Source organism: Notechis scutatus, chromosome Z, assembly GCF_049901735.1.
Source record: "Notechis scutatus isolate UNSWTSFEM ecotype Mainland chromosome Z, rNotScu1.2, whole genome shotgun sequence".
NCBI classification, from domain to species: Eukaryota; Metazoa; Chordata; class Lepidosauria; order Squamata; family Elapidae; genus Notechis; species Notechis scutatus.
In genome coordinates this window covers 42,744,536-42,771,001 of record NC_142025.1, presented here as the reverse complement: position 1 = coordinate 42,771,001, position 26,466 = coordinate 42,744,536, and the positions used below count along the sequence as shown (strand labels likewise).

Sequence of the window (26,466 nt, the reverse complement as noted above, 5' to 3'; positions counted from 1 at the left end):
TTACATTGTCAGTCAATATTAGTATGTGTTGATTGTGTACCTGTGGAAGGAAGCTGAGGAGAGCCAGGTATACTGCTCGAAGCTCCAGCCAGTTTATGCTGCACGACTGTTCTATGGAGGACCAGCGGCCTTGGGCTATGAGCGATTGAAAGTGAGCTCCCCATCCAAACAGGCTGGCATCAGTGGTGATGGTAAGTCTGTGGGGCTCTTTGAAGAGGCAACCTCTGTTGATGACTGGTCTGGTCCACCAGTGGAGAGATATGAGGACCTTTGATGGTACCTTGACCTTGTATTTGGAGTTGCTTCGGCTGGAGTGCTGGTACGGGAGCAGGAACCACTGGAGGGATCTAGTGTGGAGGCAGGCCCAAGGAATAATAGATATACATGAGATCATCTTGCCTAACAATTTTGATAGATCAGCTAGGGACACCCTCTTATGAACCCTGATTTCCTTAACTAATTGATGAATGCTATTTAGTCTATCTGGTGACAGGAAAACTTTGCCTTCCACTGTATCTATGACTGCCCCCAGATGGATTAATCGAGTCGAAGGTGTTAAATGACTTTTTCCAATTGATTGAGAACCCATGTTGTTGTAGGGATTGTAATGTGGTTTGAGTATCTCTGGCTGCTTGATGAGGGGAAGATGACAAAATTAATATGTCATCAAGGTAACACTGGAGTCGTACAGGGATACCTCGGAAATGAGCAGCGAGAGCTGCAACAACTTTTGTGAAGGTCCTGGGGGCAGAAGCTAGTCCGAAAGGAAGGGCCACATATTCAAAATGGTGGTTGTTATAACAGAATCTCAAAATTTTATAGTGGGAAGGCTGAATAGAATTATGTAGGTACGCCTCCGTCAGATCTATAGACGTAAGGACATCACCTTTTCTGGTGCCGAGTAAGATAGATTGCAGGGTGTGCATTTTAAACTTGCAATATACTAAGAAACGGTTAAGACGCTTCAGATCTAATATTGCTCTCCACTCCCTCGAACTTTTGGGAACAACAAAAAGATGTGAATAGAAACCTCGCCCTCGTTGGTTGGTAGCTACTGGTTGGATGGCTTGTATGTCCAGTAGATGTTGGATAGCTGTTTCCATAAGATTGTGTTTTACCAGATCTCTGGAAAGAGGGCACAACATAAAGAAGTCTGGGGGAGTGGATTGAAACTCCAGCGCAAGGTCAAATCTGATCGTGCCTCTGACCCAGGAATCAGACGTTGAGGAGTCCCATTGGTCCGTGAATAATTTAAGGCGTCCACCAATGGGAGTCGGGTCTTGGATGCCGGAATGGACCTATTTTCCTGAAGGACCTATTTCCTGCTCCTCGAAAGGATCTCTTGGATTGGTCCCCCCTTCTGTTCCTATCCCCGAAGTCAGACCTATCTGGCTGCTGCCCTGGTCTGAATGATGGGGGTCTCTGGTATCTGGGTGAGAAGGGTCCCTGATAAAAGGGCCGAAAGGATCCCCTCCAAAAGGACTGAAGGTTTCTAGAATCTGACTTCCGAAAAAGGGAAGGTAGAATTTTCTTTTTGTTTTGGGTTTAGATTAGCAGCAGGTCGAGGGCAGGGCCAAATAGTCTGTCTCCCGCAATAGGAAATGAAGCCAGCTTGCATTTGTGCTTAATATCCGCTTGCCAATGTTTTAACCACAGTAAGCATCGTGCTGTGACATGTGAAGTAATGGCCCTGGCTGAAAACTTGACTGCATGATAAGGGGTGGAAAGAATTAAGCTTTTGTTTTGTCACACCAAGACGGCGTTCTAAGGGGAAAATTCAAACAATACAACTCAGATGAGGATGAAAACGCCCATGCCGCTATTGCCAATGTAGAAAAAGGCAATATGGAATCACAATGGCAGGGGGTAGAACAAACAGTTGGGGGGGCTCAGAGCAATGCTGAAGCCGCCTGCCGCGTCAGGGCGCGAAATGGCGCTGCCTGAAAATGCAAACGAACTCCGACGGCCAGATGGAGAGAGCTAACGTCGGGAGATCGTAATGTGATTTGGAGGCTAAAAGCCTGAAAAAACAAAATGGATTATTTCCAAACCTGCTGAATAATTCTCCTGTTTCGGCCAAGGAAGAACAAAAAGTACTGCCTATCCTCAACGAGGCTAAGCCAAAAACTGACGAACACTGGGGAGGAGGAGCATGGAGGAGGAGGAGCGTTCCACAAATTAAGCCCAGCCTAGACATGCAGAGACTGAAGCACCTCCCACTACTGGATGCTCTGAACAGCTCATGGGAGAATTTGATAGGACACTCCCAATTTTGACCATTTGTTGTCTGTTTGACAGGAATGCTTCTATCCAGTTATGCAGGTGTCCAGAGATACCATAAGATTTTAATTTTAGGAGTAGTTTGTCGTGTACCACTGAATCAAAGGCTTTACAGAAGTCTATGTAGATTGTATCTATTGCTTTGCAATAAATAAATATAATAAATAAATAAAGATAAAAGTTTTTTTTCCTTTTCTATGGCATCTCTTTTATTTTATTATTCTAGATTTTTATATTGTAAATAGCGAACACAGTCATTGGGAATTAGGCATTTTTAAAAATCTGTATAAATGAATGATCATTTAAGGATTTGTGATGTGTTAAATAAATATTTTATTCTCAATCTGAAGAGGCTTACAGTCTGCAAGCAGAATATTGATTCTAATTCAGTGCCTATATTCAACTGATCCATATGTCTGTTTTGACTTCCAGTCCTTAATATGATTCCTAAAAAGAGGAAATCCCATTCAATCTAAACACTAGAATAAAATATATACTCTAGTAACAGATTTCCTACTAGAATCTTAAAGTACGTCCTTTCTTTTCTATGGCTGATGACATAGGTCTTCCATTGCCTGTATTGTATTGCTATGTTTATTGTTTAAAAACTATTACATTTGTTTATAAAGTTCATGGGCTGCGAAGGAAGGAAATAATTCAATTATGCAGGTCACCCTTAATTTCAAATGTTGACTAAAAGCTCCATCTCTCTCAGATAGCTGAAGTCCAACAGTTATTAGCAGGTAGAAAAGATTTTACATTTAGAAATGATAGAAATAAAATATTATTGGAAGATTTCCTAGGTTAAATTTATGAAATAAAGATTTTTTTTAAAGCATATTTTTCATCATTGCTCTATCTGTGGGAATTACCAACTTTGTTAATTCCACAAAACAGAATGTAGAGAAAAAAACAGATATTTCTGAAACAGTCACTGAAACAATAATGCTTCACAGTCTAGTGATAGCAAGTAATCCTATACTATAATTTGGAATATCAAGTAATACCCCCATTTATTGAATTTGGCTCCTTTCCCCCAAAAAAGGTTTTAAAGAAATGGGAGTTGGTATGTTTACCTGAGACGCCCTTTCTCTACAAGAGAAACGCCCTTTCTCCGCAAGAGAGTCCAGGAATGGTTAAGACTCCTCTCTCTTATGTCATTTAGCTGAGTCTGCCAAAGGTATAAAAAGCCAGCCCCTGGTGGTGGCCCCCAGCTTTTAGGTGCAGAAACTTGACAGACATGTCTCTGGAAAATAAACAGTGAGAAGAACCCTCCCCAACCAAGACCAGATGAATACAGGGTGGGGCTGGAAAAGAAAGGGCGTCTCAGGTAAATATACCAACACCCATTCTCCTCCACAATGCTATGAGAGTCCAGGAATGGGACATACCAATGCCAGTATGTCCAAGGGAGAGTCCACGTGTGGTCCGCTCAGTCCAATACTGGAAGAACCTTCTGAAGCACTCTACCAAATGCTGCTTCTGCAGAAGTGAAGTAGTCCAGTCAATAGTGCCAGATAAATGGAAAAGGCGACGCCCAGGTAGCCGCCCTGCAGATCTCAATAGACACCTGGGTACCCAGGTTGCCAAGGTGGCTGCCCTTTTAGTAGAGTGGGCTGTAAGATTCTTGGGAAACAGGAGAGATAGAGTCTCGTATGCAGTGGAAATACAAGACCTGATCCATCTGCCCAACATGGATGGGAAAGCTCTGCTCCCTAAAGAAGCTGGCTGAAAGGACACAAACATTGCTTCCATTTTACAGGAAGTAGCAGTTTGTTATACATAGATACGGAGGTCCCTCCGCACATCCAACATATGCCACTAGTGTTCCAACTCATATTAAGGCTTAGGGCAGAAATCTGGTAGGATTATTTCTTGTGCCCTGTGGAACTAAGAATTAATCTTTGGAACAAAGATAGGGTCTAAGTGTAAGACTACTCTGTTCTCGTGAAAGATGCACAAATCTTGCCTCACCAAGAGAGCTGCCAACTCTGACACCCTTTTGGCCGACATGATAGCCACCAGGAAGGACACCTTGAGGGTCAAAAACTGGAGGCCCATTGACCTTAAAGGCTCAAATGGGGGTCCCATCAGGGCCTGGAGTACCTTTGGGAGATCCCAAGTGGGATATCTATGAACTACCAAGGGATGCAGATTTGAGGGTCCCCTCAAAAACCTGCACATTGATAGGTGGTGGGATAGAGAGGTATAATTATCTCATGACAATACTGAGGCTAAGGACACAACCTGTCTGCGGAGTGTATTTGGCGAGACCTTCCTGTAGGAATATCAGCACATCTGAGACAGATGCTGAAGTAGGGTCCCGAGTCACCATAGAACACCAACTGCAAAAAGCTCTCCAGATGGCATCATAGATGCGATTGGTCGATGGTTTACGTGATGCCTGGACGGTTTGAATCACCTTATCCAGAAGATTAGTCTCTTTCAGCAATTTCCACTCAAGCACCATACGGCCAACTGGAACCACTGAGGTTGCGGGTGGCGTGAGACCCCTTGGCTGAAGGAAATCCTGCTGGCCGGGATTCTCCATGGTCAAGCGACTGACAAGTTCACCAGGTTGGTCAACCAGGTCTGTCTGGGCCAATGAGGCACCAGAAGTACCAGCTGCGCCTTCTCCTCCAATATCTTCCAAAGTACAGCCAGAATGATAGGAAGAGAGGAAAAGGCATTGAGGAGACTGGAGGCCATCTGCTCCTAAATGCATTGGTCCTCTGTTCCCTGGGTAGGAAACCTAGGGAAGAATCTGCTTACCTGCTCATTCTGGGGAGTGGCGAATAGGTCTACCACTAGGGAACTGAATCTGTCGGACAGTTCCTGGAAAGGGATGGATGAAGGCTCCACTCTGAGTGGTCGACCTTGATCCAACTCAATCAGTCGGCCTGGACGTTGTCGACCTCCGAAATGAGATCTGCCCTGAGGGACAGAAGGTGCCTCTCCACCCACCTCCCCTGACGTTTGGCCTCTTGCATCAAGGATTTAGACCGGTTACCCCCTTGTCTGTTGAAATGGGTCTTAGTAGCCATGTTGTCTGTCATAATCAACACGTGAGACCCTGTCACCTTATCCTGGAAGTGCTTCAAAGCCAGGAAGATGGCCTTGAGTTCGAGACAATTGATGGGGCGACACCTGTCAGAGACCAACGACCCTGAGCTACCTTGCTTTGCAGATGTGCCCACCAGCCATAAAGATTGGCATCTGTCATGATCATGATCCTGTCTAGTTCCTTGAAAAAATGGTCTTTCCAATGGCCTGGGACTGCTACCACTGGAAAGAACGAAGGACCTGTGCAGGAATTCGGACTCTGATGGAAGAGTGGCTGGTTCCTGCCCATTGAAAAGGCAACAGGAACCATTGCAGAGTTTGGGAATGGAGCTGGGCCCACGGCACGATGCCAATACAGGAAATTATCTTTCCTAGGAGTTGTGCTGCTGTTGAATCCGGTTTATCAAGTCGTTCAGACTCTCTTGGCAATCCAAGGAAAGAAAAACATCAGAGTCATGTCGATGATAGCCCTAGATGTAGCAGATGGGTAGTCAGTAGAAGATAACTCTTGTTGAAGTTTATGGAAAACCCATGTTCCTGCAGGAGCCAGATCGTGGTCTGAAGGTCATGTTTGGCGGAGTGGATCAAAGATGACTGAATCAGGATACCATCTAGGTAGTATTGGACTTCATAGGTAGGACATGAAGAGACGCCACCAATTCTGCCAGAACCTTGGTAAAGACCCTAGGGGGGAGTGATGAAAGGCCAAACAGAAGGGCCCGGTATTGGTAGTGCTTATTGTTGTAGCAAAATCAAAGGAACTGGCGATGAGGCCAGATCGGAATATGGAGGTATGCCTCAGTGGGGTCTATAGAAGAGAGGAGGTTGCTCTCCAGAATAGTGTGGAGGGACTGCATCTTGAAGCGCCTGTAGGTAATGAACTTGTTCAAGGACTTGAGGTCAAGAATTGTTCTCCACCCCCCACCCCCCTGAGGTCTTTGGGATCACAAAGAGCCAGTAGAACCCTAGGCCCTGTTGATTCACCAGAACTGCCTGTATGACTCTTATGTCCACCAGATGTTGAATGACTGATTCTATGAGGGCCCATCTGGAACGGTCCCGAGATACTGGACAGCAAACAAAAACCCTCAGAGAGGAGAGGAACTTGAGTTGAAGACCCCACTTTAAAATCCTGAGAACCCAGGTGTCCAATGTTGACTCCTCCCACCTTGAGGTGAAGAAGGCCAGACAACCTCCAATGGGAGAAGGCAGTCATTTAGAGCATCAGAACAAATGGCCTCCTCCTCCTCCTCCACGAAAGGGCCATTTACTGGAAAACTGCTGTTGTCTGATCACTCGTTCAGGTTGCTGCTCTTGATGAGGAAGGAATGCCCTCTGGCCCTGAGGAAAATGGGTGTTGGACTCAGGCCGAAAGGAGGATGGTCAGAAGTATGGAGCCTGATGAAATTCCAACCTCTTCCTGGACAATGGAAGAATCTTCCTTTTGTCCCTGGTTTCCACCAGATAAGGTTCCAGGGCTTGCCCAAAGAGACTCTCGCCCAAGCATGGGGTGAAAGCTAGCTTCCATTTGTAGTGCAAGTTTGTCTACCAATTGCTCAGCCATAGTAGGGGTCATGCCATCACCAAGGATGCCATCGCTTTTGAAGCAAATTTTGCAGAGTTTAAGGTTGGCATCAGCCATAAACTCTGCTACAACAATCTTATTTAAGTCCTGGTGAGACCTGGAATCACCGGGTGGCAAATGGTCCTGCAGCTGACGCAGCCAACACAGCGATGATCTTTTAAAGAAGGAAGCTGTGGTAGAGGCCCAGACCACGCAAGCTGTGGCCTGATGAGTACGTTTGAGGGTCTGTTCTGACCTCTTGTCATCAGCTTTAAGCACATCTTCCGGTTCTGTCGGAGTTCCAGATGTGGAAAAGGCGGCAACCACAGGGGCATCTACTGGTGGTATCAGATAGTGCTCCATTCAAAATCCAAGAAAGACACCCTTAGACTCCATTGTTATAGAGAAAAGGACTTTTACTGGAAATCAAGTGGTAGCATCAAAAGAATTCGAGATCTGAGAATTTAGGTGCGGAAATCACATATGCAAAGTTATGGCAGTGTTCCCACCCACAATAGTTCAAATAGTCCATTCAATTTGAGATGTGGATAATGTCAAGTGGGGCATCTTCAAGTGGTGATGCAGACATTTGGCAGTTGACCTTGGTCTGGTTAGATAAGACGATGAAGCTACGCAGTAAGCAAGTAAGCATAGACAATAAAGTTTTCCCCAAGTTTTACAGTTCATTCTCTAAAACCTCCAGCACACTTTCCCCCCGCCAAAACCCAATTGATCCTCCCTCTTCCTGTTACTATGGCATCTAGAAAGACACAGAGAAGAAAAGATTCTTGAAGGTTGATATTCAGCCCTCCTGCAAAAGAGGCATTAGCCCTGAAAAAGAAAAAAAATTAAGACAACAGGATAATATGCATTCAAAAGTCAAGAAAAGATAATTAGAACAAAAGTTAAGGTTTGTCAGGATATTTCAAACAAAATGATTGTATAAGCCTAAGGGCTCTAATACCTCATTCATTTACCCATTCGGACTGAGAAGGAGGGAAATGCTTCCAAACAACTAAATATTGGAGTCGTCCTTTTTGTTTCCTTGAGTCTAAAATTTCTTTAACCTCAAAATGCTGCTCACCCTCAATCAAAAGAGGGACTGGGGGGGTCAGCCTGAGCAAGTCGTAAATTGGAGGTATGTTCTGGTTTTAATAGACTGACATGAAAGACAGGGTGGCTCCGTCCAAGGGTCTTTGGTAATTGCAGTTGTACTGCTACAGGATTCACTATTTGTACAATTAGGAAAGGTCCAACATATTTAGGTCACAATTTCTTAGACTTCTGTGTGGTTTGTAAATACTTAGTAGACAAGAAAACCTTGTCCCTCACTTGGTATGGTTTCTGTTGAGCTCTCTTTTTATCAGCTTGCTTCTTATGAGCTTGATGAGCATCATCTAATGCTTTACGGTAACTGGCCAGGTAAGCTGGAGTTGGGCTATCCACTTGGTCAATAATGGAATATTGGGTTTCTTTTGAGGAAGTTCTGGTATGGGTACAAAATCCTGCCCCGAAGCTAATTTAAAGGGGGTAAAATGGGCGTTGGTTCTTACCTGATACGCCTCTTCTCGTGGAACTGCGTAGAGCATCCAGAGAGTGGGAGGTGCTCCAGTCTTCACTTCTCACAGGCTGAGCTATAATTGAGGAACGCTCCTCCTCCTCCACATGACTCCTCCATGCGTTCCCCCAGTTTTAACGAAGACGAGAGGACAACAACAACCCTCTAACCTTAACTATTATACAATTTGAACTATAAACAATAAAGATCATTGGCCGAAACAGGATTCCCCAGACAGACCAATCAGGGTGGGGCTGGATGCTCTACGCAGTTCCACGAGAAGAGGCGTATCAGGTAAGAACCAACGCCCATTCTCCATAGAACTGCTGCGAGCATCCAGAGTGGGACATACCAAAGCATGTCTGTCCTACGGGCGGGACTCCGTCTGGGTTGGAATTTCCTTAGGATCTCTCACCACTTGCTGTAGGACTCGCCTGCCAAAAGATGCCTCAGCTGAGGCGTAAGTATTAATCTTATAGTGTCGTATAAAGGGAGACGGGGAAGCCCAGGTGGCCGCCCGGCAAATATCAAGAATAGAAGCCTGAGTAGCCCAGGCTGCCGAAGTAGCTGCACTTCTGGTGGAGTGGGCGGTAATCCCACTGGGGACCGGAAGAGCTTGAACTAAATAGGCCTTAGATATGGTAGCTCTAATCCATCGGCTGAAAGGATAAAAATAGACTCTGATTTCCTGATGGACTGCGTGCGAGAGATGTAAATACGTAGAGCCCTTCGAACATCAAGGGTGTGCCACTGCCTTTCTTGTTCGCGCAAAGGCTTAGGACAGAAATTAGGTAGGACCAACTCCTGTGCCCTGTGGAATGCTGAATTGATCTTTGGCATAAAGGCCGGGTCTGGTCTCAGAACCACCCGATCAGAGTGAAAAATACACAGGTCCTTTCTCGTGGATAGAGCTGCAATTTCAGATATCCTTCTAGCCGAGATGATTGCCACAAGGAATACTGCTTTAAAGGTAAGAAATTGAAGTGACGCCTCCCTGAGAGGCTCAAAGGGAGGTCTAGTCAAGGCCATGAGAACCCTGTTAAGGTCCCATGTCGGGTATCTGTGCACCACTGGCGGGCGCAAGTTGGAAGCCCTTTAAGAAAGGCCTTGGTCGAGGGTGGTGGGAAAGAGGACCGAATGGGCCGCCAGCAACCACCGTTGAGAGGGCGCGACCTGTCTCCTCAAAGTGTTGGGTGAGAAGCCCCCATCTAGGCCGTCTTGTAGAAAGGCCAGGATCTGCGCAATTGAAGGAGAACAGTGGATCGATGAATGATTTGTGGCACCACTTACAGAAACTGCTCCAGGTTGCATCATAAATGCGAGTAGTAGAAGGCCTCCTAGCAGCCAGAATGGTATTAATGACCTGGGCTGACAAGCCCTCCTCAATCAGCCTTTCCCGCTCAACTTCCAAACGGCTAACTGAAGCCACTGTGGTTCTGGATGAAGTAGTGGGCCCTGTGACAGAGAGATCTGTTCTAGCGGGATCCTCCACGGCGGAGCTACCGACAGATTGCGAAGGTCCACAAACCATGGTCTCCTGGGCCAATATGGTGCCACCAAGAGGACCTCTGCTCTCTCGAATATCAATTTCCAAATCACCCTGGGGATCAACGGAAGTGGAGGAAAGGCGTACAGAAGTCCGGGAGGCCACGGGCAACGCAGGGCATCGTGATTCTCTGCCCCGTTGGAGGGGTAACGAGAGAAGAACCTTGGTGTTTGTGCATTGAATGGAGATGCAAACAGGTCTACCAGAGGCTGACCGAACCTGGCTGCTGCCTCTCTGAACAGGTGCGGGTGCAGACGCCACTCTGCTTGGTCCAGTGTGGCCCTGCTCAGCCAGTCTGCTTGGACATTGGAGGTTCTGGAAATGTGTTCCGCTCTGATGGACAAAAGATGTGCCTCTGCCCATCGACACAGTCGCTTGGCCTCCCTCATGAGGAGGATGGAATGGGTGCCCCCTTGACGATTGATATGGGCCTTGGTTGTAGTGTTGTCCGTTAGGACCAGGACATGGCGCCCTCTCACCTGATGAAGGAAAGCTCGCAGGGCCAGGTACACTGCGCGAAGCTCCAACCAGTTGATGCTCCGACTTCGCTCCGCAGGAGTCCAAACTCCCTGGGCCGATAGAGACTGCAGGTGGGCCCCCCATCCGGAAAGACTTGCGTCTGTTGTGAGAGTGACCCTTTGAGGCTCCTTGAATAGATGTCCTCTGTTGACAGATGGTCGTGTCCACCATAGGAGGGAGGCGAGGACCCTTGGAGGCACTTTCACCACGAGGCCTGATGTGCTCCTTCCTGAACGCTGGTATGGCAGGAGGAACCACTGCAAGGATCTGGAATGCAAGCGAGTCCATGGGATAATAGAAATGCAAGAAACCAGCTTCCCAAGCAGCTTGGATAGATTGAGCAAAGATGCTTTTCCGGTTCGCCGGATAGCCCTGATAGTTGTGTGGATACTACTGAGCCTCTCCTGAGAGAGGAAGACCTTCCCTTCAACAGAGTCAATCACAGCCCCTAGGTGGGCTATACGGGTGGAAGGGCTAAGCTGACTCTTCTCCCAGTTCACTAAGAAGCCGTGAGCCTGAAGTACCGAGAGGGTAGTGTTAGTATCACTCTCGGCCTGATGTTGGGAAGGGGATACAACAAGGATATCGTCAAGGTAGCAGTGGATATGGATGGGAACCTGCCTAAGGCGAGCCGCCAGAGACGCCAACACCTTAGTGAAGGACCTCGGGGCCGAGGCAGGCCAAAGGGAAGGGCTACATACTGGAAATGCTGATTATTATAGCAAAACCTCAGATACTTGGAATACGAGGAATGGATGGGGATATGGAGATAAATCTCGGAGAGGTCAACAGACGTAAGCCAGTCCCCTTCTCTGATGCCCTGCAAAATAGACTGGAGAGTCTGCATTTTGAACTTATGGCGTATGATAAAGCGATTGAGCCTCTTAAGATCTAAAATGGGTCTCCAACCCCCGGAATGCTTAGGCACCAAGAATAAGAGGGAATAGAAACTCCTTCCTCGTTGTGAGGACGGTACAGGTTGGATGGCCCTAATACCAGACAGATGTTTGATGGCGGAGGCCATAAGGGCCCGCTTAGTAGGATCCCTAGAGATGGGTGAAATCCTGAAATGTTCAGGGGGGGAAGTATGAAACTGCAGGGCCAGGCCAAAACGCATGGAGTTCCTGACCCAGGCGTCTGAAGTGGATTCCTCCCATTGGTCGGCAAAATGTCTGAGGCGGCCGCCTATGGGATAAGAACCTGCAATCCTATCTGGGTCGGCGGGACGCCCTGTTCCCGGCACCCCTAAAGGGCCTTCTGTAGCTGCCCCCTCTCCTGCTTCTGTCTCCCGAATCACCCCGGTCCTGGTAGGACGACCGGAATGCCGGGGAACCCTGAAACCTAGGGGTGAATGATGACTGGAAGGGGACGAAAGGAGCCCCTCCGAAGGGCTGGGATCCCCTGGTTTCTTGCCCCTAACAGCGAGGGCAGGAACTTTTTCTTATTCCAAGTTTCCAGAAGCAATGGCTCAAGAGCGGGCCCGAACAGCTTCCCCCCTTGATACGGGGGCTGAAGCCAACTTGGACTTATTTTTGATGTCAGCCTGCCAGTGCCGAAGCCAAAGCAATCTTCTGGCAGTTACGTGGGAAGAGATGGCCCGGGATGAAAACTTAACAGAATGAAAGGTGGCGTCGGCTGCAAATTCTGCCGCTGCCATGATCTTTGCAATATCCTGATGGGCTCTGGTGTTAGTTGGGGGGATATGCTGCTTCAGCTGCCTGAGCCACCTGATGGAGGACCGAGTGAAGAAGGAGGCGGCAGTGGCCGACCGGATGGCCCAAGCATCAGTTTGATGTGCTCGCCGGAGCGCCATCTCTGCCCGCTTGTCCTCCGGCTTCAACGCCTCCAGCGCATCGGTAGGATTGGAAGAAGAGGCTAGTCTTACAATAGGATCATCTACCTCCGGTGTGTCTAACATAGCGGAGAAATCCGGGTCAAGGTTAAACAACCTCTTGTCCTGGCTAGAGGGGCGGGAGAAGGACCCACGAAGCCAACTGCCTTGCGACCAAATCTGAAAAGATTGGGGGTCGGAATAATGTCCGTTTCTACCACCGGCTGTCTGAACATTAGGTCATCTGGACCCTCTGGGTTCGATGGAGGAGGGTCAGAGGGAGACTGCGAGGTCAGACCTGAAAGCGGTTTTGCCTTAAATAATAAGGACTTAAATAAATGAGGTTTAAAAAGGCCCACAACAGCAGGTTGCTCGGGGAAAAATGCCCTCGTCTTCTGACATTTCCCCCTCCATGGGGTCTGCCTCAAGAAAAGGCTCGGAATACTGTAAGGACCCTCTATCAGAGCCTTCGTCCTCCTCGAAGGGCTCAAGGCCCACTGCCTCCTCTTCTTGGGTATCCTCCCCCTCTGGGAATGGGGCATCCATGTGAGAAGGTACCTGACCATGCTGAGACGCTGGCCCGGAGAGAGACCTTCGGGATAAAGACTCGACCTCGGGAGTCCTCCCTCAGGAGTCCGGTCTGGACAGCTGCTGCATTCCTTCGGCTATACCTTGACGGATGACAGACTGCATCCATTCCTTAAGACTATCCGGGATGATGGCTGAAGCAGGATCTTCAGAGCGTAGGCCTGCAGCGGTTGGCGTGAAGGTCGCTTCGGGCGTACGGGTGGGCTGGCGGCCTTGGGTGGTGAAACCGCACCTGGAGGGAGAAGATTGACTTGGCAGGGGGGCGGAGGTATAAGGTAGGGCAGGTGTTACAGAATGCGACTCTTTAGCCCGTTTGCTAAACTCCTTTTCTAGGGCCATATGGCGCCGTAATGCATCTCTTTGAGAGGTACTGGAAGAGTCCTTGTCCCTTTTGCGAAGATAGTGTGTCTTTGATTTGGCCTTCAGAGAAGAGCCAGTAGTATTGGCCTCTGCCATGGTATCAAAGAAAAGGATTGGCAACAAGGAATGGCGGTTGGCACGCCTAGGAGTTCGGCCTACTACGCAAGCCGGTTTTCCTAAGGTTGGGTCACGTCCCCCTTTTTGAAAAAAAAAAAAATTATTCTCTTAATTCTAACCTATTTATCTAACTATTTATTTATTTATTTATTTTATTATTATTATTTTTTTAACTCTAGGTAATAAAAGAAGAAAAAAATCTATCTAAAGTTATTATTTATATACAACAATTATTTATTATTTTGGTGGGCCGGGCCCAAAGAGGCCAATCAGACCCAAGGAAATAGCAGTAAAAACCTACTACCTCAAACCTAAATTCCAAATGAACCAAATGAACGCTGAGACCAAGAAACTATGTATAAACAGGATAAAGGGGCCTCCTTAGGCAGCCCCCAACAACAATGGGGAGTACGTGCCTGCGCCTCTGGGCGAGCTGCGGGCAAGGAAAGAAAAGCCAACGATGTCTAACCAAGAGAGACAACAGAGGCACGGAGCCACAGTGCCCTCCAGGTAGAAAAAAGGGTCTCCACGCGGCCTGACGGTCCCGCTAAGGGCCTACTAAGGCCTCGCAGCTCACGAATTAAGGTAAAAATAAAAAATTTTATTTTTTTTAAAATGAACCAAAATGGCGCCGGCCACGAGGCGTGCCCAAAATGGCCGCCCGGCTCGAAGCGCACAGCTCAGAGACGCACCAGCCGAATCGCAACTTCAAAAAAGCAAGAAATACAAATAAAGGGCTGGGAGAGAAGCGTTGCTTCCACTAAGGCGTTCTGGGGGAAGAGCGCAGCTACGCGCTAAAAATAGCGCGGGGCCAAGCGACTAAGCACAGCACGCTTGGAACAGCAGAGGAAGAAGGAGGAGGGGTGGGGGCGAAGGGCTCCGACCCCTTATCTCTTTCCTGAGAGCGAAATCGCTCTTTAACTAAATTTAGGACCACACTCAAAACGCTGGGGACAAGGAAAGAAACGGAGCAAAGCAAACCTGAACACAGCGAAATGCCAAACCTGAAACGGCCAAGGAACAGTAGAAAAGCTGCCTGTCTTTCTCGAAGGCTGAGCTAAAACTGGGGAAACGCATGGAGGAGTCACGTGGAGGAGGAGGAGCGTTCCTCAATTATAGCTCAGCCTGTGAGAAGTGAAGACTGGAGCACCTCCCACTCTCTGGATGCTCGCAGCAGTTCTACAGAGAACCACTGCTGCTATGAACCAAGTTATTATACACCACTTCTGCAAAAGGCAATAGGCCAGACCAATCGTCTTGTTGATAATTAATATAACATCTAAGGTATTGTTCCAATAGTTCTCTCACAAGCCCCATTAGTTTGTGGGTGGTGGGAAGAGCTTAAGCCCTGGGCAGAGTCCAATAACTTCAGGAATAGCTTCCAGAAGTTTGACATAAATTGGACTTCCCTATCCGAAATTATCCATTCAGGAACACCATGTAACCTATAGACATACAAAATAAACAATTTAGCCAAGGTTTTTGCAAATGGGATTTTTGCCCAAGGTATGAAATGTACCTGCTTGGAAAACAAGCCAGTTACCACCCAAATGACTATATTTTCCCCACTTTCAGGCAATTCCACTATAAAGTCCATGGAAATTTCTTCCCATGGAGCAGTCGGCCTAGCTACATGTTGTAGTAAGCCGGCAGGTTTTCCCGGTGGCCGTTTCGCCAAAGCGCATATAGGACAATTAGCTACATAAGCTTCAATGTCCTTCTTTAGTGTAGGACACCAGAATTGCCATTTCACGAATTCAAAATGTCCAGCAGCTTTTGAATCGTGGGCTTGCTTTAAAATAGGTCCCCACAAGCTATCTGGTACATATAACTTGGCCCCACCCATGCCAGACCATCTCTAATCGTACAGTCATTTGAATGGGTCAGGAACCAATCATCTAGTTTTAGAGCTTTCTTTAACTGTGCAATCAAGTCCTTGGAAAGATCGACCTCTCCCTTTTCCTGGGCTCTGGTAACCATTGGAGCCACCAATTGTCTAGTCAGGACAATAGGATGGATCATTTCTGGGAAGATACTGTTATTTTGGGGTAATCTAGATAACGCATCTGTCATAAAATTCTCCCCCCCCCCTCAGGAAGTACTTCAATGAAAAATTAAACCGTTTAAAGTATTGTGCCCAGCGGACTTGCTTAGGCGACAATTTTTGAGGCATTTTTAGAGCCTCCAAATTTTTATGATCTATCCACACCTCAAAGGAGTGTTTTGCCCCTCAAGAAAATGCCTCCAGGTTAATAAAGCCCAACGGACAGCAAAAGCTTCCTTTTCCCAAATAGCCCATCTTCTTTCCCATCATCTCAGTTAGTTTGCAGGAGGTGTAAGCACAAGGTTGTAAAGTTTCAGTCTCATTTGCTTGCAGCAGCATCGCTCCCACTGCTACATCACTTGCATCAGCTTGGATTACCCCCTTGGAAGATGGAATGTTAATTCTCCGGGTGGGCTGGTAAACTGAGATCTCAACAAAAACCATTCCAAGTTCTTGAAGGCTGACAGATGGCACTAGTAGGGCATTGGCCAAGGAAGGGCTCACATTATAAAAACACCTGTCCTGAGATGAGGGGTGTGGCCCTGATCTTGGAGAAGTGCACTGATCACACACCATGTCTAGAAATAACAAGGTAATGGAAGTACCTCAGCTTGAACAATTGGTTTCAAAAATAAAGAGTCTGAAGATTCCGTTGGAGGTTCTGATGCCACCTCATCAGGTCCTAGCTGAGCAGTGACTAAGGCCTTATGCAGGAGAGGTTTGAATAAGGATGGCCTGAATACAGCAGCAGAGATGGACTGCTCAGGCCTTAAGCCCTCATCCTCTGACAAGTTGGAATTTCTAATGTCGCCTTCCTCCTCCTCTGACATGGAGGAGTGACTATGTTCTGAAGGATTCATAGAACCCGTCCTCATATTCTCCCCAATCAGAATGAATGGAAGGAAACTTTTGCTCATGGATCCTAGAAAACTTCCTCTGTTCAGGAGGGACTACCTGAGGGAAGGCTGGGAAAAAACCGTGGCCCCTTCCAGAAGGGTGAAGGAGTTGTTGAAAACCCTCAGCAACTCCCTGCCTGATGGCCACTGAAACCATATCCTTAATATCCTCGGGCCTGCTGCCTATAGGAGGATCCACTGGGCAAAGGCCAGCAGTTGTAGATGTAAAGGTGGCCTCCACCCTAGGCTTATGGAACCCAGGCATCCTGTCCAAAACTAGACCCAGACCTACTCAAGTTTTGAGGGGGAAAAGCTTCATCATTGGGACCATGCCTGCAGATGACTTGTAGAACTTGTTTCTGCCTCTCCAACCCTGGAAACAGCCTCTGGGCCAGCCTGTAAATCCCGATTGAAGCAATGGTTGGCTCCTCCCTCTCATCTGCTCCAGGTTCTTGGCAAATTGCTTCTCCAAGGCAGCATGCCTTCTTTTTTCGGCCCTGAGTTCGGATTTCGAGGCCTTCTTGGGTGCAAAAGCCTTGGCTCTAATCTTGGCTGCAGCTTCCGTTTAGCAGAATGGTCTTGCTGCCTTCTCTTTAATGGCCTCACGGAAACCTCGGAGCAATGGGCTTCCTCAAGGCCCGGTTGTTCAGATTGGGCCAGATTGCTCTCCATTCTGCCAAGGGTCAACACTAGAGGCGCTGCAAGCTTTCTCTGCAGAGTGTTGCCCTAATGCATGGGCCAGGTGAGCAGCTCCCTGTTGTGAGGCCCAAAAACGCAGTGCTACTCTTAGGCCAGTTTAAAATGGCCAACTGCCACGTGTTCTGAGGCTGACTGAAAAAGGATGAGGCTGAGTATGAAAAACGCTCTATAGGCACAACAGAACTATTGATTAAATCGCAGAGCTGAGAGGCACTGAAACTAGCGCTCTGAAAATCAGCTGTGGAGCACCGATCGTTTGTCCGGGCTGTGCGTCAAAGGATAACTGTATGGGAGGCTTCTGGCGACGCTCCCAGCCACTACTCACAATTTTCACAGGCCAGAGCCCCAGCGCCAAAGCCTGACACTGAAGGAAAGTGGATCCCCACTCTCCTCAATGGCACAGCTCCACTGAGAGCTATGCTGCTGTTATTTCTTTTCCTTTCTCCTTTCAATTTTGGATTTGCTGCTGCATATACTAGGAGAGCTCCAGAGACACATTGCGCTTGTTGATCAAGGAGTCGAGTCAAAAAGCTGGGGGCCAGCAGCAGGGGCTGGCTTTTTATATCTTTGGCAGACTCAGCTCAATAATGTAAGAGGGAGAAGTCTTACCCATTCCTGGACTCTCATAGCAGCATGGAGGAGAATATTGGTTTTTCTCAACTAGTACTGATTGTAGCAAAATAAGATAAAATTGTATGAGACAGCATAAACATCATAGCAAACAAGACAAAAATGACAGAATAGTGTGTGTATAATAAAAGCGTTTAGCTAAAAGTTCACTTGCCAAGAGATAATTTTGATATATTATTTCTTATATTCTTTGGCCTGTACCAACTGCAACTTGGCACATACCATCTCCATGGAAACTGAGAATCTTTCCCTGAAAGATTCAGTAGCTCCTCAGATTCCAGAATTGTATCACAAAGGACCAAGACACATAAATCATAATAACCTAGTAATAAAATAAATAAATTTGGCAGTTAATGAAATTACAAACAACTACTACAAGCATTATTTTAAAATAAAGGCATAATTCTAAGACCAGTCAAGAAATATACAAGTGGTCCTCGACTTAGGACCACAATTGAGCTCGAAATTTCTGTTGCTCAGCAAAACAGTTCTTAAAGTGAATTTTGCTCCATTTTACAACCTTTCTTGTTACAGTTGTTAAGTGAATCATTGCAGTTGTTAAGTTAGTAACATGGTTGTTAAGGGAATCTATCTTTTCCATTGACTTTGCTTGTCAGAAGGTTACAAAAGGGGATCATGTCATCCCAGGACATCATAAATATGAATCGGTTGCCAAGTATCCAAATTTCAATCAGGTGACATGGGGAAGTTACAATGACTATAAAGTGTGAAAAATGCTCATAAATCATTTTTTTCAGTGATGTTGTAACTGTGAACAGTCACCAAACAAATGGTTGTAAGTTGAACACTACCTGCAATTTTACAGACCAAAGGCTGTTCCCATACACAAAAGAATAATATTGTATCATATAGGTTTTATTAATCTAGGAATTTTCAATGACAATATCTAATTGATACACTATTTGTTTATTAATGGCTTGTACAATAAACTGAAATTTTTATGTTTGTACAATATGGTAAGCCATTAATCTTGATTTACAAAGTTTTCACCATGTTAGGCCAAAACAAAAAACAAAAAAACTGCAATCACATTATAGCATGAAGTGTGTGAATACACACTAATTTGTATATTATGAACAAGTCTGGCAAACTGCATTATAAATACAGTATTGGAAAGATCTACAGCATTAGTAATAGCCAAAATATTTCACATTCAAAGAACATCATTTCAGGAACAAAGTACAATTTTGAGTTTAAATGAGATGTTCTGACTGTCCCAGAAGTATTCTGGTATTGTTTAGACTTGGGATGCCAAACTCAATTTCACTGAGGGTCACATCAGGGTTGTGTTTGACCTTGGGAGGGCCAGGGTGGGCATGGTAAGCATGATGTAATCTGTGACTGTGGTGGCCCAAGTGCTTTGCCAATGAAAACGGGCTCCTGAGCTCCATTTTTGGTTGTGACAGCTTCCTGCAACCCTCTGCGAGCAAAAATGGAGCTCAGGGGGGCCATGTGTGGCCCTCGTGAACTGTTTTCGGCTGGGACAACCTCCTGCAACCCTCTGCCAGTGAAAACGGAGCTGGAAAGAGCAGCTCTTGCGAATTATATTTTTGCTCGTCAAGGCACTGTTGGCCAATCCTTCGCTATTTCCACGGCAGCTCCACGGGCGAGATCTAAGCACCCCACGGGCCAGATCCAGCCCCTGGGCTTTGAGTTTGACACCCCTGGTTTAGATCTTTTTGCAATGTAGTGAGCATAAAACAGCCCCATTTTGTTCCCAAAGCAGCTTCTTCAAATCTGTTTGGAACATGAAACACCTCAAACAGCATTTGACTTTCTGGATATCTAAAAATCTTGGAATGCCCAGTTTTGAAAGACACATTTATAAATAGTGATAATGTTAAAGTACCTATTCATTTTCAAAGAGCTTGGACACTGCGATGAAGATGCTTAGCAATTTGAGATGCATATGAAGAAAAATACACTGAAGTGAAAAAGAATATACAAAAATGAATGAACAAATTAAAATTTAAAAAGTAGGCATGCAGGATTCTGACGGAGACAGAAGCGTTAGAAAACATGTCACTGACTCACCAATCCATTGTTTGGCTGAAGCAAGGGGGGGAAAAGCCAAATATTATTAGAATATATTAAAAGATGTTTTTAGAAACCAGAAAGAAACCTTCACATTTACTTGAGCTCTTGTCTAAAAAACACCAGGTATGTGGGGTCAAATTTTCATTATATTACAATCTGATTCTGTAATTTTTATGTAAATTTCCAAATATATAAATATTAGTTCATTGTTGATATTTCCACAAGGAAAACATTCTTGCTTTTCTAATATTTAAGGTACTAAGAAACTGCAGCTCTCAATAGAAATCTCATCTTTTATAAAATATTGCAAACTTCCATAAAAGTATTTGATACTCCAAAGAATTTCAAAGCATAATCTGATTTGTATTCAGCATCCAGAGAATGTTTATTCAGAGGCATATATTATAGGTTTAGTTGATAGGGGAGAAATTAAATTAAGTTAAATTAAAAGAATATTAAACCTGCATTTTGGAAACTATTATTCATAAGTTTCATGGGTCCAAGCAAGAATTTCAGTTTATCCTGTACTTTTACAAACCTTTGCTTGCACAATACACTAAACCAGGCTTGTCCAACCCGCGGCCCACGGGCCGCATGCAGCCCAGGTCGCCTCGTAATGCGGCCCAACGCCCACCCCAACCTTCATGAAAGATCCAGCGAGGAGGAGGAGGAGAGGCAGGCGCGAGGCGGGGCGAGGTGAGCAACAGAAAAGGCGGGCAGCCGCAGCCCAAAAGTCCCGCCCCGCCACCTCCTGCTGTTGCTGCCGCCGCCACCACTGCTGCTTCTGCCCCCGCCGCCGCTGCTGCCGCTGCTGCTTCTGCCCCGCCGCCGCCGCTGCTTCTGCCCCCGCTGCCACCGCTGCTACTTCTGCCCCCGCTGCCACCGCTGCTGCTTCTGCCTCCACTGCCGCCGCTGCTGCTTCTGCCCCCCACCGCCGCCGCTGCTGCTTCTGCCCCCGCCGCCACCGCTGCTGCTTCTGCCCCGCCGCCACCGCTGCTGCTTCTGCCGCCGCTGCCGCCGCCACTGCTGCTGCATTTGCAGGAGGAGAGGTAGACGTGGGGCGGGCGAGCTTTCTTTCCCCCCCTCCCCTCCGCAAAATTTGGCCGGAAAATTATAAAATAAAAAATAAATAATTTTTAATAAATAATTAATAATAAATAATAATTTAATTTAATTTAATTTAATTTAATTTAATTTAATTTATTTAATTTAATTTAATTTAATTTAATTTAATTTAATTTAATTATTTAATTTAATTAATTTAATTTCTTATTTAATTTAATTATGTGCGGCCCAAACCAAATTTTCATCGTCTAATGTGGCCCAGGGAAGGTGAAAGGTTGGACACCCCTGCACTAAACCATAAACCAACCAACCAAATATCAGCTAAGTATTCTATGCAAGTCAACTATATATTTAATGTAAAGTGTACTGAGTGAAGCCGCAAAATTGATATATTTGCAAGTTACATTTTTATAAAATAACTCAAAATGGTGATGTAATGATAGTAATATCTTTCAACTTAGTACTTTTGCCATAATTAAAAAAAAAGCTGTGAGGTGAACTGGGTTGAGACAGAATGGCTCAGAGACTCAAATTCACCCAGCCTCCTTTCATGCTTAAGATGGGATTACTACTTATAGTCTCATGCAGTGGTGGGATTCAAATGTTGTTTCCACCAGTTCAATGGGTGTGGCTTGGTGGGCACACTTTGTGAGCGTGCACACACTTTGTGTGCAAGCACGCGCCAAATGCACACTTTGCGCAGGTGCAGAGGCGTTTGCGCAGATGCAGAGGCATTCTAACTCACCTCCTGCAAGCCCGCACGATCCTGGTTGCTTCAGCAACTGTCGCGCAGCACTATTCTGTGCCGCGCAAAGCACCTGCACTTCAAATTCAGCAGATAAAAGAGAGTATGGGAGCCCGGGCGGGTGAGTGGGCCCAACAACAGAGCAGAGGAGAGAACCGTTTCGGTCTCCACTGCTCATTGCTCCTACCGGCTCACCAGAACCATGCCGAACCAGTCGAATACCACCACTGGTCTCCTGTTTTCTAGCCTGGTGCCTAAAACCATTAGCACAAACTACATACATATCATATGCAAATAGAGGCTGTGTTTGATATATATTATATCAAGGTGGATTTGTATATTTTTGAGGAAAATAGTTTAAGATTCAGATACAAGTATAGAAGGGAAAAAAATTGGTAGTTAAGAGGTATATTTTAAATTTTAAGGGAGATTATGGGCTGTAGCAAATCATGTTTCAAGAGAGACCATGATGAAATTGGATGGAGTCATGGAGAGGACTAAGACTTATTTCAGGTAAGAGGGAAGTTTCAGGAGATACTTGCTTTTAAATTATGCCAAATCTGTTGCATTATATCTCTCATTCTTCTGCTTCAGAAAAAGTAGGAAAGCACATGGTTGACTGTTATCAACACTATTCAAGGACCCACAAAAATAGAGGTGGGAGACTTAGAGGTAACATGGCCTTTAGTTATTCTTTAAGATATTGTATGATGCCTGGCTAATCATCTCAAACAATTTGACAGTATAAATAAAAGCAATTTCATTATAACTAGACAAAAGTTTTAGATAATAAAATATGATTAAGAATTAAATCTTAATACAATACAGGACAATATAGTGTCTTCAAAACATTCAGACTCTAATCATTACTAGAAATTCATAAGTATCTCAGCAGGCTAGAAAAAAAGCCCAATGAAGATTAAAAAAAAATCACCAGAACAACCCAAAAGCGTTTCATTAAATTCAGGTTTTTTTTCACCCCCTCACAAATGTTATTATGTCTGAAAATGAGTATGTTATACTTGTAGGGAGTAAATGAACAAAGGACACCCATCTTTTGTGACCTCTTTGCAATTTACAACAAAATCTTACATATTTTAAGAAGTTCCAATATGTGCAGTGAAAACAAATATATTTAAAATTATAGCTTTGGTTAATGTTATAGTAGTGTCATCATCACAAATCCTCTTTCATGTAGGAATTAATGACATTTTATGTAACTAAATCATTAGTTATATTGTGTGACAATATCATACATATAGCTTATTATATACTTTGGACACTTACAGGAAACTGTGATTACTCATTATTTCTTTTACATGTCCATCCAATTTTCTTGCAAGCAAAAACTGATCCCAATATATCTGAAGCAACATGGAAATTATCTCTGTGGTACTGTGTGCATGATAGACCATTCATATAAGCATGGCTTCACTTGGTAACTTGCATATGTATGAATACATTTCTTCAGTATTTTCTGTTTGGCTGGCTAGCTGCAATGAGAACTTCCTCAACTAGAAAAGATATTCCCATAATATTCATATTGTCCGTTTCTTACTTTTTCACCAACATAGTTCTGAAATTTCACTTTGTCCAATCAGATGCCTTCTGTTCTGCCAGAGCATTGCAAAATACCATCCTATATTATGTATATGTCATTATGAGGATCAATTAGTAGTCTATGAGCCGTAGGATATTTTATTGCTCCACAGTTACACCCAGTTTTTATCACCTACCGCCGCCCCCCAAAAAAGCAGCTCCCTGACCAAAAGCATGACTTCTATTTATTCTTTTCCCTATTCAACAATTATTCGGATATAATCCTACCACATTGGTCTATTTTGTGACTCTTTAAGTACCACTCATCTCTCCTTCAATTTCAAAAAATGGTACCAGTTTTTTAACATATACACACAGACATTAAAAATATATGGATTTTTACAAGTACAAATAAACTCAGAAGTACACGCACATTCTCTCTCCTCTCTCTCTGTATGTAAACACATAGTCCTTGTTTAGTGGCCACAATTGGGACCAGCAATTTAAATAAATAAATAGCTAAATGTAAATAATGTGACTGCTTACAATTTTATTTTAATTTTCTTTTACTTTTTGTTATTTCTTTGAACAGAACTGAGTTTGCTTTTTGAGGATATCTTGGGATGGCATAAATAACCAAGTGAAAATAACAGCAGAGTTGTTGTAAAGATCATAAATGTGAGAACACATCACTACATTGATTTTTAGCACTATTGTAACTTTGAAGTTACTAAAAAATGCAGTTGCTACATAATGGCAACCTGTGTGCTTGTGTATGTGTGTGCTTGTAATTTGTTTTCATTTGGCTGTGACTGCTGGTTTTATAATCATAATGAAGGTTTTATTGTTAATGTTTTACTTTTTTCTTTTCAGTTTAACTTCAATATCAATATTAAAGAGAAAGGTAATAACATAAAATACACTGATCAAGTATGATTCAATTAATAAACCACAAGTCACTCATTTAAATACCACTGTTGTGCAAACCACTATGACTAATGTCATTTAGTACACTGTCCAAAGTACTAAACCAAAATCAATAAAGATATTGGCTTGATTCACACAACACACTTATTCTATGATTAATCGAATGGTTCAGTCAAACGTTCTGAATTCATATCATAAAATGAACCATAAATTAATCACATAGTATACGCAAAATACTGTACTAATATGCAGCTTACTACTTTGTGGTTCAATGCATTGGTTGGAATCAGTGATCATGCTTCTTTAATGTGATGCATGAACCAACCAACCCTCCATTCATTGCATCAGTCAAATGGTATTTAATGGGAGAGAGAAAAAGGAGCATACAAGAAAATAAGGAATTTTAATGCCTAAGATTTTTAAATATATTTGTTAATAAATAATTACTATACTTTTAATCTAATTCCTCCCTTTGGCTAACAACCAGCTTTCGCTCTGTATTTGAATTGGGGAACAGTCAAAGTTAGTCAAGTGACTTTTATCACTGTTGAAACCAAAATCTTACATAAATATGACCTTTGTATCATTCTTAGCTCTTTGAACTGTTACAGGTGTTATACTAGGAACAGACAGTTATTTCAAAAAGATACTATTCCAACAAAGAAAGAAAATTATTATGGTATGAAAGATAGTCTCTATAAATATACAGGATCTGAATTTATATCTCTAACAGGAAATCTGTTTCCAAACTAAGAACAGTTTAAAAGTTGAAGAGCGCAGGTAGAAATGGCATTCCAAAGCCATTTTATTTATTACAGAGGAAAGAAACAGAATCCAGTGGTCACGGGATAGTGCTGGATTATAAATGTCATTATTTCTTACCATTGTCTATTTTGGCTTCAGCTAATGGAAACTGGAATCTAACAAGATTCAGTGTCTCCCAATCCATTTTTAAGGACAGAACTCCTGGGCAGATCTAATGTGAAATAAACCCATTAATAAATGTGAGTAAGCCCACATTCATATTTGCAAGAACCAGAATGGATCTTAATATTCAGGCAGATATCTTACTGTGAAAGGCAGGCCTTAACAGCTGTTTTCTAGAAAGGAACCAAGAACCCAGAGATAATCTGAATGTACCCAAAATACTTTTCTTTCTGTACTGCAAACTCTTTAAAATGTTCAGTAAAACTACTAGGGGATGTAGGGGGGGTAGGTTGATCTACTAATGGCCATGGACCCTAATAAAACAATCAGATCTCCATCCTCAAAAGGCACTATCAGATCTGGGGAAAACTTATTAAACTCTTGGCTAGGCTTTGTGGACACTGCACTACATAAACTAATTGGACTAAATGGATAATTAGCAAGATTTAGCAGAGCACTTGGGCAAGATCATTATGCAACTCTCCGTCCCTCTCAACAGACAGCGAGCTTGTTCCCATCCACTGCCTCAGCCATCAGGAAAAAGGCCAGAAGATTGAAGCAAATCCTCTTTGTCTCCTTTCCCTATTCGGATCCGGAAACAGCGCGGCTAGGGTTCCGCTACCCAAAGCGGGCCAAGCGACCCAAGGACAGGCCCTAGGTCACACAGCATGCTGCCCATTTCGGCTGCCCTGCTAGACAAGGCCTGCCTGCAGAAAGCCCGGATTAGAAGCCATTTGCTGCAAGGGCGCAGTACCAGCAAGTGTTCGCGCTGCTCTCCACGCGCCAGACCCTGGGACTTACCTTGGCAGCCATGCTTTTACCTTGTGCAGCCGGCCTCTTTCCCCGGCACAGCGAACGAAGGCAGTAGTAAGCGGCGCCGGGACTGACGCGCCAACCAGCCGAGAGGAAGGGCCGCTCCTGCACGCCCATTGGCTGAAACCAGCCTCCAAGAGCAGCTGGGACGCGCGTGATCCGCCGGTGTCCTCGGGCCTGGCGCGGCTGTCGCGAACGGGCTTAAGCAAATCCGTGCCTGGAGTGGCCCCGAGTGGGCTTCGCGCCGAGCGATTTTCTGAGTGCAGTTTGGTCTGCTTTTGCAGCTGCGTCCCCATGGAGTGGAAGCGCTGACTTTCCCTGCCCTGTTGTCGTGGGTTTGGGACGGATCGATTAATTAAAGAGAGGGAAAAAGAAACCTACAAAAAACTGTTGTCCTTGCCGACTTGACATGAAACTCAATGCCCGAAAACAATTTTTTTTGTCAAAAGTTTACATCTCCCCTTTCCTTTCTCGATTACATTTGCTTGTCATTCATACGCCTCTCTCCAGGATAGACACGTCTTATATCACAAAAGCGTTAAGAAGGAGGGTGGCCAAGTTAAGGAAAGCAAGTTCGTGAGGGCTCACAGACTTAAGTGAACCGTGATTTGGAAGAAAGGGTGCCAGATATATGGCACACATAACACGACTGCCTGAGCTGTTTACCAATGCAATTCAAGATGCTGGTAGTTACCTA

General features: G+C 44.8%; 1 protein-coding gene across 4 annotated transcripts in view; it reads right to left on the bottom strand.

Moving 5' to 3' along the window:
- Positions 1-25,895, bottom strand: part of SLC25A13 (solute carrier family 25 member 13) — a 160,020-nt gene extending 134,125 nt beyond the window's left edge. The window contains exons 1-2 of one of the 4 annotated variants that reach the window (XM_087945406.1): positions 25,758-25,873; positions 19,751-19,765 (exon numbers count right to left, since the gene is read on the bottom strand). In XM_087945406.1, the coding sequence (XP_087801532.1) occupies positions 19,751-19,765; positions 25,758-25,769 (27 nt within the window). In that variant the 5' untranslated portion in view covers positions 25,770-25,873. Of the gene's footprint in view, positions 1-19,565; positions 19,706-19,750; positions 19,766-24,911; positions 24,933-25,757 lie in introns of those variants that run through there. The other 3 variants (XM_087945407.1, XM_087945408.1, XM_087945409.1) reach the window with 3 other exon arrangements.
- Positions 25,896-26,466: the final 571 nt, after the last annotated feature.